Genomic DNA, 13,100 nt, shown 5'->3' with positions numbered 1-13,100 from the left:
CAAGGGGTTTCCACACCAGTAGGTTACAACCACAGGGAGGCAGGAGGCAGCAGAAGGAGGAGTTGATAAAAGAGACAAGTAGGAGTCCCTTGGTAAGGTCAAATCTATTAACTATATCCAAAGTAGCGTGAACACGGATTACTGAAGAAATGGGGTCACATCAATAAAAAGTTTTCAAACCCTGGTAAACAGTGAGATAAGAGTAGATTGAGGCATGTGGGCGTTTCTTAACTAACCACAGATAAGTGTATGATCAGTCCCTTGAATGAAGTGATGGAAGCAAAACTAAAGGATTGCAACTACATTGAATAAAAGATGCTCAATTGTGGGTTTTTTCATTCATTTGCAAAATAGCCAGACGCTACGCAATAGAAAACTGTGTGTAGGAGAAAAAAGTTTCAGCGAGCACCAGTGCTGAATAGTACCATGGGACATCAGCCCACAAGAATAAGATTGAAGCAATTACGAATGTGAAAATCTGATTAACGTATCATGAATCAAGCTACCCATGCTCTATTCCGGATAAATTCAACAAAAAATGGCAGGGTGTATGCTAATGCATAACAACGTGTGCAGAACATTCATTAAATGGTTTTGTCTGTAATATTAGTAAATTTGAAAGCAGAACATGATTACGTTTCGTTGTACAGGCACCACCGACCAGCACAATTTGTATTACAGATTCCGATTCTGGGCAGCATGACATCTTACCTGGTCACACCTCCAAGGATAACAGCTCCGGCCACCATGCCACTGCAGACCAAAAGCCATCGTCCAACAATTCGGTTTGTTGCAGCATTGGGGACGTGTATCGTAGCAGTGGTGGGAGGAATGGTAGTTTCCACTATTGTACTGCTTTTTCCTCTACTTTGAAAAAAGTTCCTCCATTGTGTACTTCTCTATGGATAAAACAACATGCATTAGACCACATTTTAAAAACATCATTCAGTAATGAATGTGGGTCATAAGGCACCTATTCATTTCCATCTCCAACACTGGAAATAAAAATTGCAACCACTGTCGCTACTCATTAAATTCCTCCAATCTATAGACCTTTTGGCTTGTATGCCTCCCAATATCATGTTCCTTTCAGCAGACAATGTAGTACATCAACTTTTGTAAATCACATCTCTTATCACAACCACTGTACTTACAATCGCGGTCTCTGTAGGATAAAATTAATGTGAGGGGTCCTGGTTACATTTACACCCACTTGGCATTTTAACTCATGTAACCAGACTTCAATGGGATTGTATACAGATACAGTGATCCCCAATATTATTTTACATCATAAATGTCCATTCTCCAATGTGATGATCAACCCCAAGATAAACAGCGTTCTATTTCTTCTACCCAGGGAAGAAAGTGGTTATCCCTTAAAATAGATTTAAAAAGGTAAACCTAAAAATGATACCACAAAGGCAGCGCAATCCAAGCACCCAGACGGATGTGTCTACCCAGTGCTCCCGTAGCTCCTGTAATAGAGGCTGGCTGTCTTTTTTTTATAAATTTGCCGGCAGATATATTTTTGCAGATCCTCTAGGACCCCCTGCCAAGAACACATGCCAGGATGGTGCTGAAATAAGACCCTGCAGACTGTGATGAGACTTCAGATTTACCACAGAATGGCCCAGGTGCCTTGAATGACAGTTTTAACCCAATCAGCTGTTGCCCTAGTTAATCTAATAATTAATCTAGCACTACATCTGACTATCAGAATATGGCATACCATAAACGTAAGGGGGGCATTTACAATGTCAGGCAAAATCACTTCTGCCGGACACCAACTCTGTCACTGGACCGACTGACACACGGTCGCATTCCTATATTTCACTATGGGAGCATGCATTACGGCCGTAATGCATGCTACCATAGTAAAATGGGAGGTGCGGTTCATCCACCCGACGGTGCCTGCTACAAGTTGCAGGGATCAACAGGGGGGCAACATAGGTTCCCCTTCGGCCTCGAACCGGAGGCCGGGCACCAAAGGGGGCCCTGTTGGGGGCCACCTAACACGATTTGCGACATGGTTTCCATGCCGCTCGGTCTGACATGGAAACTATGTCGGAAACGGTCATCCTAATCTCAAGGGCGGAAAGGCCCGCCCTTGAGATTACCTACCCAGCTCCCGACTGGCGGACGGGCTCTCTGAGCCAGTCAGAAGCCAGCCGGAATGACTGGTCGGTTTCCATTCCGACCGCCTCGATTGTAATGAGCCGGTCGGAAAGGAAACCGAGCGGCCCCTTTATAATGTGGCCATAAAGGCTCCAACCGTTTACGAACCGCATCATAAATCGGCCCCAAGGAGGTTAAAAGTCATCTTTATACACATTTAATGATATGCAACTCTAAAATGTTCACACTGTTTTGATGAACTGAAATCACCGCAGATAATACATAAGGTTTTCACATGGTATATTAACCACTGCTATTTTCAAATTTGGAAAAACACATTAAAAAGTGAATATAAAAGAAGGACACGTTCACAATTTCATTCTTCAAACATTGAAAAAAAGACATTCTCAGTTGTGTGCACCTACGCCTTTTATCAAATTTTGTTCCAAATAGTCTGATAGTATTTTATGCATTACGGGTGCATGTTCACATAAATCTGAATAAATTACTGTGAAATTAACTGCAGCAATACAGGCCCATTGAAAGCCCACTTTACTAACTCAAGCCATAGAATGATCGTGGAGTATAAACCTTTGTACCGTGGGCTTACTTCTTGTTTTCCAGCGGTATATTACATGATAAAATTGCGTGGAGGTTACTGCAACAGAGCTGTGTTCATAACTAGAGCACCACAAGTATGAATCTTTAATTTTTGCAGGTTGTGTTTTGGAGTCGAGGGAACACCCAGCAGCAAAGAAGTCTGTAAAAATGCAATCTTAGGGGTATAAACAAGGTTTGAAAAAAATTAAGCAACTTCTGCAGAACACGACACATAAGTAACAAGAGCCCTTGCACTTGAAAAACAACAGCTACTTATGGACAAGGCGGTTGATGGCGTAAATTGGACATGAAAAAACAATATGACCATACATGGCATCAGAGCGACATTGTGGTGTTAAATTGCTCTAAAAGAAATCCTACAAATCACAGACTAATCTAAGCTGGTTCTAGACAAGACTCCCCTTACTAGATTAGCAAAGGCCAAGCTACAGACACCTGGACAAGAATCCTTTCTTTAGATGGGGTTCTGAAAAGGGATGGGAACAAAGACTGCTCGGCCACTGAATTAGATGATCTTGGATGCAGCATGGACATGGGTCATCCCATAGCCGTGATCCTTGAAGGTTTTTCAGGGGGCTTTTGATCCCATGGACCATGAAATCTTCATGCAATAGCTTTTGGCAATTGGACTACAAGGGGCTACCCTACAGTGGTTCTACTCTTTTCTGCCAGGGTGTTGGTTTCCAATCATTGAACCTTCTTCATTTCCAGTCAGAAGCGAACTTGTTCACCTGTTTTGTCCAGGAGGGACCATTTCTTTCCATAATCCTTTTTAATATGTATCTACATCCCCTGGAATGCATGATAAGTCCTTATATGATGGGTGCACTCATCTATCTGATCTTGCATTTCAATCAACCCTCTGGAGATGTGCAGTCAGCCTTCTAGGAATCTCTACTGGTCCTATCGGCCTGCATCAGTGCTCATTTTTTACATTTCAACACCAGTAGCAAGAAGGCAGTAACCACTGGGGTGGCCATCTCTGGAAACCCTGTTTCGGGCTTGCTCAGACAGGTGCTACTCCTGGACCAGGGGTTAAAGACAAAAGTCAGGGTTTCTACTTCAATAAGCGTCTGTCTATGCAATGGACCCCAGAAAAAGTATGTGGTTGTGTCCTGCTGCCAACTAAGGAGGGTCTTGAAGATTGTTCACATTTTTCTCTATCAACTTTGGGTCCCACTACATCAGGCTTCTACAACAGCTTGTGCGCTACTGTGTGAGGAAAAAGCCAGCTTCTTCTTACAGAAGGTGGAAGCCATTTTCTCCTCGTTTAGACTCTCCCAGACAGTACAGACGGGTGAACCAGCCACGCTGGCAAGCGGCACAATCGAATCCCGAACAATCCTAGATAGATTCTCACCACTGACGAAGCAGGACACCTAATCTCCTGGCTTCCATCAGATCGGGATCCCCAAATTACCCCTCAGTGGTCAAACAAGTTCCAGAGCTCATCAGCACGGCACTCACCACTCTATTTAACACGTTTGAGTCTGGGCAGTTCCCCATGAGATGGAAAATCGCGTCCGTCCTTCCACTACTCAAAAACCATAATCTTGACCCAAAGGACCCCAACAATTACCGGCCAATCTCGCGTCTTCCCCGGCCGCCAAAATGGTCGAAAAAACCATGAATACACAACTCAGTAGGTTCCTCCAAGCAAATAACATACTAGATCCCACTCAATATGGATTCAGGGCAGAACATAGTACAGAGTCAGCCCTCATAAAATCTACTGAGGAAGTAAGGGAAGCCCTGGACCAAGGAGGCAATGCAGCACTAATCATGTTGGACCTCTCCATGGCCTTCAATAAGGTCCACCATGATGTTCTGATGAGCCGTTTATCTGAGTGCGGGGTACAAGGCAATGCCTGGAATCTCCTAAAATCCTTCCTTACAGGAAGAATTCAAACTGTGGGCTTAGATAAAGCCTGTTCTAAACCTTTCTGCCTCCCGTGTGGTGTGCCACAGGGCTCGTCCCGTAGTCCCACACATTTTAATGTCTATGTGACATCTCTGGTTGCTCTGATCAGACCCTTTGGATTCCAGCTGACATCATACGCAGATGACACACAAATAGTGATGTCACTACATCCTGGACAAAAGGCTGAGAAAGGGAAAAAGTTGCATGCCTGCATGAAAGAGGTTAGGTTGTGGATGAACACAAACAGTTTGAAGCTGAATGCCAACTTTTGGACGCCACACTGGTGGCCAGCAGAACTTGGGGCTCTCCGTGAGCCAACCAGGAAGCTGAAAAACCTGGGAGTCATAGTCGATAATAAACTGACCTTTGGGGACCAGGTAAATGCAGTTCTCACCTAGTTTCTATCTTACAAGAATGATAAGGAAAATAATGTCATTTTTACAGGCAAACAGCCTCAGGGTAGTGATAAAATCTCTAATCCTATCACGTGTGGACTACTGCAACAGTCTATACTTAAACATCCAAAAGAAACACTTTAACAGGCTTCAACTCGTGCAAAATGCGGCAGCCAGACTACTGACTGGCACACCAAAGTTTCTCTCTGTCAAAAAAGAAATAAGACAGCTACACTGGCTCCCAGATAAACAACGGATACAATTCAAATCCCTTTGTACGGTCTTCAAGGCTCTCCAAGGAGTAGGCCCGGACCCCCTGAAACGGTGTTTCAAATGGTACATCCCAAGAAGAACCCTCTGCTCTGCCGGAGCAAAAGGGGTGGTCATTACCCCATTTAAAAAAGCTAACTGGGGGCATGGGGAGGGTAGAAGTTTCATCACATGTGCCGCCAGGGCCTGTAATGAGCTTCCTTTTCAACTCAGAAACACCACTGAGCTCCTTGCATTCAGGAAAGGACTGAAAACCATGCTTTTTGATTCATAAAGTCATCACACACTCCGCCGACCTTACGGCAGCTGTCAGTGCCAGGACACCCTCAGGTAACCGTTGCGCTTAAGAAATTAAATTGACATAACTGGTAGCTCTCCATCTACCTATAAGTAGCTCTCCTGTGTGAAGTCCAGCGTGCTAAATCGGAAGATTGTGGTTGGCTGAATTAATATATGTATACTAAAATTGGAAAGTGTGTATACAAGATGAAAATGTGTGTATTCCTAAAATATATTTAAAACAGATACTTGAATGATAAATCATGTGGAATTGGAGACATCTATTTCCTTGGTGCCAAAAGTATCTCATCTATGGCTAAATTGTGTTACCCATATAAAGGCATTCCAAATTGAAAAATACTTTACCTTACAGAGGCAAACCTGCCTGGTGCACTAAGGTGACCACTGCTGCTAAGCCTGCATACAGTGGCCAATAATGTAATCTTTTTTGATGTGGTCCTAATTACAACATATAGAATTATAGATGGATAACAGTGAATTATGGGGATGTTTTTCACCAAGGGGTTCTGAGTGACGTCAAATAGACAACGAGAGTAAATCTGAAGTTGTCTATAATGTCGCTCAGAACCCAGAGGTGAAAAATGTTTCCGTAATTCACTGTGTACCAACCTATAATTTTATGTTATGCATGGTACCTAAAATTTTCTGCCCTTTCCTTCAACCTGCACAGGGGCAGAGGATGATAGGAGTTCTACTGTTGTAATGTCAAACTCTTTTACATAATGTTTTACTATAGCCTTATAGCCCGCCGTAGCGGGCTATACTGGCTGTTAAAGGCCCGCTGCAGCGTTAAAGGCCCGAGCCGAAGGCGAGGGACTTTAACAAAGCAGAGGGACTTTAAAAGCCGGTATAGCCCTGCTACGAAGGGCTAAAAGGCTATTAGAACATTCTGCCACTAGAGGGCAGAATGTTCTAACAAAACAAAGCCTTCAGGGAGCGCGAGGGGATTGAAATCCCCTCAGGCTCCCTGAAGTCTTTGTTCACAGCCAGAGCTGTGAACAAAGACACATTGGAATGTTGAGCTCCGGGCTTATACCAGCCATTATAAGCCCGGAACGCTCCATTTTTTTCAATGGAGCTCCCAACATTCCAATGTTCTAAAAGTTATTAACATAACAGTTATCCCAGCCATATCGTTTTTAATGTATTAGCATACTAGTATATTCCAGCCGTATTCCCTCACTTTCCCTTTAACCTCAATTGGTGTATTCCCACAGTTTGTAGTACAGCCTGTTGATGTCGTTGAAGCTCAACTATGTCAAGCAGACGATAGATTGTGAGGTGATGAAAGAGGAGATGCACATTAAAGACCTGTACTTCCTATTTGTCACAAGCACTCGTCACCAGCCGACTGGACAACGTTAATGCCCTCTACGTAGGAATCGCCGCACACCTTCTACAGAGACTTCAGACCATACAAAATGCTACAGCCAAACTCATCCTTGGCCTTCCCCAACAAACCCACATCACACCCCACCTCAGGAGCCTCAACTGGCTCCCCGTACAGAAGAGATACAAATTCAAGCTGCTGACCCATGCACACAAGGCTCCACACAATCAAGGACCTGCCTACATTAACCACCGCCTGAACTTCCACCAACCATCGACAAAACTATGTTCCGCCTCTCTTCCACTTGCCCATACTCCTCGCATCTACCAAAGCAGAAGTGGCGGACACTCCTCCTACATGGCAGCAGAGACCTGGAACAGCCTCCTCATGAACCTCTGGACGCTCACTTCACTCCCAGAATTCTGAATGGCCATAAAGACCTGGCTGTCCAAACAAGCCTCTGGGGCCTGTAAGCGCATGGATACCCTATCAGGTAATTAGCCGTGCTTTATAATTCCTGATTGATTGACTCGTCCGTTTTCACATTCACATTTTAACAGCTACGCATAACATGCCCTCTCCTCCCCGATGGAAATGTGAAAAATAAATATGTTGAATGCTGTATTGATTGGTATCAGTTACTTCTCGGGAGGGAGTGTGGTCTTGCGCCCAATGGGCTTCTTATGAGTTGCACTGATGGGGTGGTAAATCTGCATGGGAAACAGCGCTACAGTGATGGAAAATCAGGACAGTAATATGCAATTTCTAGTAAATCTCATGGAATGGGAAGTTATCATGTGGGATCGGATTTACCAGTCATAAAATGACAAGGAACAACAAAATCCCTGAAGCTTAACATATACATTTACCACTCGTTCTGTGCAGATGATAAATGCATGCTGCAGCCTCTGTGTGGGAAGTAGGGAAGGGAAAGGTAAGTTGTGGCGGAGGTTGTAGACTCCATCCATTCCTCCCTCCTTCCTGTCTGGAAGAAACAAAAACTGAGGAAGAGGCTGTAAATATGAACAACATAACAGACTTGGCTGTCAAATTCTGGTGTGATTTTTCCAGGTGGTAAATTCGAGAGGTCAGTGTTACAACATCTGGGAAAGCCCAGGTCCAGGAACAAAGCCCACTCAGAATAAGGTGAGCAGAATTCTATATGGTACTTTTGCTTCACCTGACTCATACTCAGGACCTAAGTAGCAGGTGTTTTTTAAACTAGCAAACCTGGTTTAGAATCCACGTTTCTCTAGAAGACCAATCTGTGCATGAATTAGGTAGTATCACTTTATTAGGTCTCGCCTGACCCAGCGCATGAGCTGGTCTGGCGAGACATTTAGTAGGTGGGTTTAGAAAGTGCTACCCACATTTTTGAGCTGGCGACAAGCTACAGTGCACGATGGTGTGCACGCGCACAGCTGCTCCCCGCATTCCCCCCTCCCTTCTCGCCCAGCCATCTGCCTTTCCTGCGCCAGCCTTCAGCACCGTACCCCTCCCCCCGCTGCTGCACGCGCATCCCTAGCGTGCGTCATCGCGAGCGCAATCTCTTTCGCTTTTACAGTGATCGCGATGAGGGATTGTTTCAGTTACACTCGGAAAACGAACGACATAAACGACACTAGTGACAATGCTTGTTTTTACTTCGGTTTAGCGCACGCGCGCGCGCACACGCACACACACACACACAACTCTCTTCCTCATTACTTTCGCGGCCGCCTCACTTTCCGGGCCGCGCGGCCAATGCTTGTTTGCAGATTGGCGTGGAGATGACGGCGCTAACCAGTTCGTCCAAATCCTTATTTACTAGGGCTTGAATAATCCTCAAAATTCGGTGAGCCTCGGACCTCGAGGCACAGATCCTGGCATAGCTATGCAGTGCTTAAAAGGCGAGATTCTCGAGTCCTTAGTACCTGCGTTCTTTAACTTGAGTGCAAGAGGACAGGCACTTCACGGCAGTAAACAGCCACTCTGAGATGGCGAGTGCCTGCACTTTCATGCTTCAATTTCCTGCACTGGGCTGCAGCATCACTTCCGCTGTCTGCTCGCTTGATTGGCAGGGGTCAGAGGGAAGGCGGCCACGCCTTCACTGTCCCTGGCTGCACGATGATCTTGCAGAACTAATAACTGTCATTATGCAGTGTTTCATACCACACTTCTGCCATTTTTAGGCATGCTAATTACAGATGCTAGTTGCATCCATTAGCGACTACTGGAAGGATGAAGGTTCGAGTTAGCCTTGCTGAGATTTTCCTAGCCTTAACTCTCACTGAAGATGTCAGCGGGGAGTGTAAAGCCATCTTGCCAGCAACTAACATCTGCTAAGATTTCAAGGTAACTTTGTAAAGTAAAAGGGACCCAAACCCCAAAGTGTTTAGCAATGATCAGATTATTACAGAGTATTATTGGAATACTATTGTGAAGTTCAAATGTAATTGGTTACTGGAAGGAATTTCACTTCTTCACCTGTAGAAGAACTTACAACACTGGGAGTGTTTCCCTCCAGTCTTACGTAAAGACCATTACATGGTCACTCACATATGTGCACGAGTTAGAAGTTACCCTTCCACTAGGCTCACCAGATTTCTCAGACAAAAGTTTGCACACAGAGTTGGCTCTGCTGGAATTTTAACTTGTGACCTGCAGGCCACACCTACTGTCAGCAGCGACCCTTTATTCAACCCCGATCCAGATTGCCATCTATCAACGCCTTCAGGAACGTTTTTAAGTTGGTTGATTGAGCGTGGAGTAGGGTACCACTGGATGATGTCTACCGTGCGGTACCCAATGTCGTCATTTGAAAGGTCATTAATCGTGTCAGTTAACATGTCGAGTGATTTAAAGTGAGAGGTTATTAACGGTTCATGATAGGGGTACACGTTATGGTTAGCTTACCAAACCATAACTAGAGGAATTTCAATAGTTCCTAGGTTTTGTAATCACAGCTGGACTTTAACTGTTTACAGTGAATTCCATAGTTTTAAAAAAAATTATTAAAAAACATACATTATGGACTTATAAGGAGGACACGTCGTTCAGGCTCCCATCAGAATGTGTAAAGCAATTAGGCAATTCCTTTACAAACGTAATAACTTCTGCAGTAGCATTTAAAAAGTCTGCAGGTCTAAAGTGTTTAAACTCTACCAATAAAATGCAGCAATAGGAGGCTCTCCGTTAACCATGCCTGTTCTGCAGTGGAGGGTTTTCAGACATAACTTCAGGTTTCACACACAGGGCTCCTTTTTGCCAAGGTCTGTGGAAAAGCCAGTATATATTTTTGTACTGTATCACTTACAGTTTATGGAAAGATAAGCTTATGATTGTTTTGCTTTCAATCCACTTAGCTCATTCTAAATGCCTAGTTTATGAGAGAAAATGGACAGAGGAATAGCTGAAGGCTCCATTTCTGAACGACCTAAGTTATATGCACAGTAAAAAAACAACTATAAAAATCAATGACATATGCACAGCTAGCGCTGCAGCCAACAACACACCACAGGCAAAAGTTCGATCGTGGGAACCATCTATGGAGGGACAACCACAAACACACAGTAAGATGCACAAGCTATTAAAGGCCATAGAAGCACATAGGAAGAACCGCAAACAATTAAAGTATGACGGGTGTGCAGAGCAACCATATGACTCGTCATTAACTCATGCACCACAAGAACTGTAACCTACATGGGTCAAAGAAGATAGCGACAGGCATCACTGAAGGACAGTGAATGGCAGACGAACATAGTAGCAACTCTCAACAGTCACTTAGCAGGCTTTGCCAGATGCAATAGAAACAGATGCACAAACCACGGGCGACAAGAAAAAAAACAAGCATTGGCATAGCCAATAGGTCTCGCTTTTGGGACCTTATAAGTATTTAGTTATGCAGCACAATATCCTTGGTGCAATAACATCAACTGTTGCATGGTTAAAAACGTATAAGGTCCCAAAGGCGAGACCTATTGGCTATGCCAATGCTTGTTTCCTCTAGGTTTATGTCTCTTGTATGCCGAAAACATTTCCATGGCCAAATTACTTTACAGTGGTTACCACACAAAAGTCATTTATTTCGTGGCAACATCAGGATCCCCACAAGCACAAAGTGTCTTATTCTCCTCCTCACAGTGGCTTTCATAACTTCCTATAAGGTCAACTGGAGCCGTTGTTCAGCCATTTAAGATGCTGCAGCAGCGTCTTCCATTTCAATGACTTGTGAAGGTTATAACTGTAATACAATACATTTGAAAAGTGAGGTAAAATCATTTTGATCCCCGATCATTAATGATTCCGACCTTGACATTAGTTTATAAATTACTGATGTATTTGGAAAGGAGCCGTCGCAAGCCTATACTAAAGCTTTAATTGGTATCACATTTTTCTCCAAATATTGTAAAGTACGAATAGCTAGAGAACCGCCGAAACATACAGAATCTCACATGAGTTACCTGTGTTCCTGTGCGTGTGAGCTGCGACAACTGAAGCCGGCCATGAGTCACAACGGACCTGAGAGAAAACAGCAACAACATCATGACAGGTAAACTCTCCTATAGCATAATGCCAACCCGAACACGTCCCCTATTTCCAATCTCCCGGCAGAGGCTTTTAGAAATTCGATCACTTCTTCCTTGCTTTGATTCTAACCTATTTCAATGACTGAATGCAGAGAGGTTAGAGTTATGAAAGCTAGACTGAGCTGATCGACAGGCAAGAAAAGCTACAACTTTGCAAGGGCCTCCTTAAGAGCTCTCCGATTGGTTAACACAGATCCAAATTAGAACCTCCCCGGAAAAACTAGTGGGCCGCCTGGAAAAGACTGCCCGTACCGACCCGGAAGTGCGCTCCAGCCGCACGTAGGCCGGTACTCTTGACTGGGTGCGTGCCTAGTACTGCCATCTGCGCTGCAGTGTGGTGTGTACGAAGTGATTAGGAAAGACTGTTAAGCGCAAGGAACTCCTTCTGGAGAGAAACCATAGACGCTGTGAGGCTCGACCCAACAGTGTCCCGGCAGTGGCATGTAAGGAGCCCGGAGAGGGCATGGGACAGGTTAGTTAGTGTCCCATGTTGTCAAGCAGAGGGCCACAGCGGGGGCCTTGTAGCTTTGGGCGGGCGGAAGTGGATGTGTGTTGGGGGAGTGTGGGGAGCGGGGGCAAAACAGGACCTCTGCAACAGCCTGAACTTTCAGAAGTTGGCACGCGTTGATGCCTAGTCTGTGTCCGGCTTGGGGCCCAGATGAAGTGGTGTCTAAGTTGCCTCGAGGCGCACTGCGAATATTTGTATTAGTGGTTAAGGGCAGGGATGGAGGACTGTGGTGAGGGAGGGTTAATAGTGTGTCAAGTAGGGGCGGGGCACCCTAGGGAAGGAGAACACCAGGAACCTATTCAACAGTCTCTGAGCAGCTGTACACCACAGTCGTGAATTGTAAGTCATTGTTAAAGTGGGTAGCAGGACTGGGTCTTCTTAGGGTCCCACAGGAGCCATGTCACAACCTTTTAGCTGTTAAGAGGTTGTGGAGTGACGGTGCCAAGTGTGTTGCCTAATCAACCAGTTGGGTGTAGATTGGATTGTTGGGGGGAATGATGCAGGAGAATTGGAATGTTGGTTTCTGATTTACAAAACGGGCAGTTGTTGCTTCCCAGCTACTCTGCCAGTCGAGTTGTATCATGCTTAGTAAAATATAGAATATAATACTTACCGCAGCATATTTACACAGCCCCTTTATGTCAGTTTAAGTGCACAAGAGACCTGGTGGAGCCTCGGACACATTCAATATTTATTTAAGCAATACAATATGAAAGAAACCCGAACACTAACATTCACTAACCAATTTAGAAGGAGCATCGCTGTCACAACCAAAAAAAAACCGCACTCCCCGACATATGCAACATACATTAAAAGAAAGCAATTGGAAAGAAGAAAACATGCTGACGGTAAACATGGCTGGTGTATGCTTGCAATAACAAACGTGGGCGTCTTGCTGAGGTATTGTCCATAGTTTATAGTTTTGATGTTCCAACGTGGCTGCCATGTTTAGAACCAACTTGTTGGCCATCTTGGAATGATAAATCAATTGTACACTTCAGATTACCGCATTTCATAACAGCTGGTGGTTTAGAGGATGTGGCTATTTGAGATGTGGTGCAGCAGGTGAAAT

The 13,100-nt window shown here is 44.6% G+C and overlaps 2 protein-coding genes across 8 annotated transcripts in view; one reads left to right on the top strand and one right to left on the bottom strand.

Moving 5' to 3' along the window:
* The window catches only part of COX15 (cytochrome c oxidase assembly factor COX15), a 90,005-nt gene extending 78,310 nt beyond the window's left edge, over positions 1 to 11,695 (bottom strand). Inside the window, exons 1-2 of the mRNA XM_085606297.1 lie at positions 11,395 to 11,695; positions 712 to 899 (exon numbers count right to left, since the gene is read on the bottom strand). Of these exons, the coding sequence (XP_085462423.1) occupies positions 712 to 899; positions 11,395 to 11,478 (272 nt within the window). The 5' untranslated portion in view covers positions 11,479 to 11,695. The remainder of the gene's footprint in view (positions 1 to 711; positions 900 to 11,394) is intronic.
* A 102-nt stretch (positions 11,696 to 11,797) lies between these two features.
* CUTC (cutC copper transporter) overlaps positions 11,798 to 13,100 on the top strand; it is a 227,070-nt gene continuing 225,767 nt past the window's right edge. For 2 of the 7 annotated variants that reach the window (XM_085606308.1, XM_085606303.1), the window contains exon 1: positions 11,810 to 11,963. The gene's annotated coding sequence lies outside the window, so the exon portion shown is untranslated. Of the gene's footprint in view, positions 11,993 to 13,100 lie in introns of all 7 variants that reach the window. The other 5 variants (XM_085606309.1, XM_085606310.1, XM_085606302.1 and 2 more) reach the window with 5 other exon arrangements.

The sequence above is a fragment of the Triturus cristatus genome, chromosome 1_2, assembly GCF_964204655.1.
Source record: "Triturus cristatus chromosome 1_2, aTriCri1.1, whole genome shotgun sequence".
Taxonomy (NCBI): Eukaryota; Metazoa; Chordata; class Amphibia; order Caudata; family Salamandridae; genus Triturus; species Triturus cristatus.
Note: the sequence above shows the minus strand (reverse complement) of the source record. Positions and strands in the feature narration are given on the sequence as shown.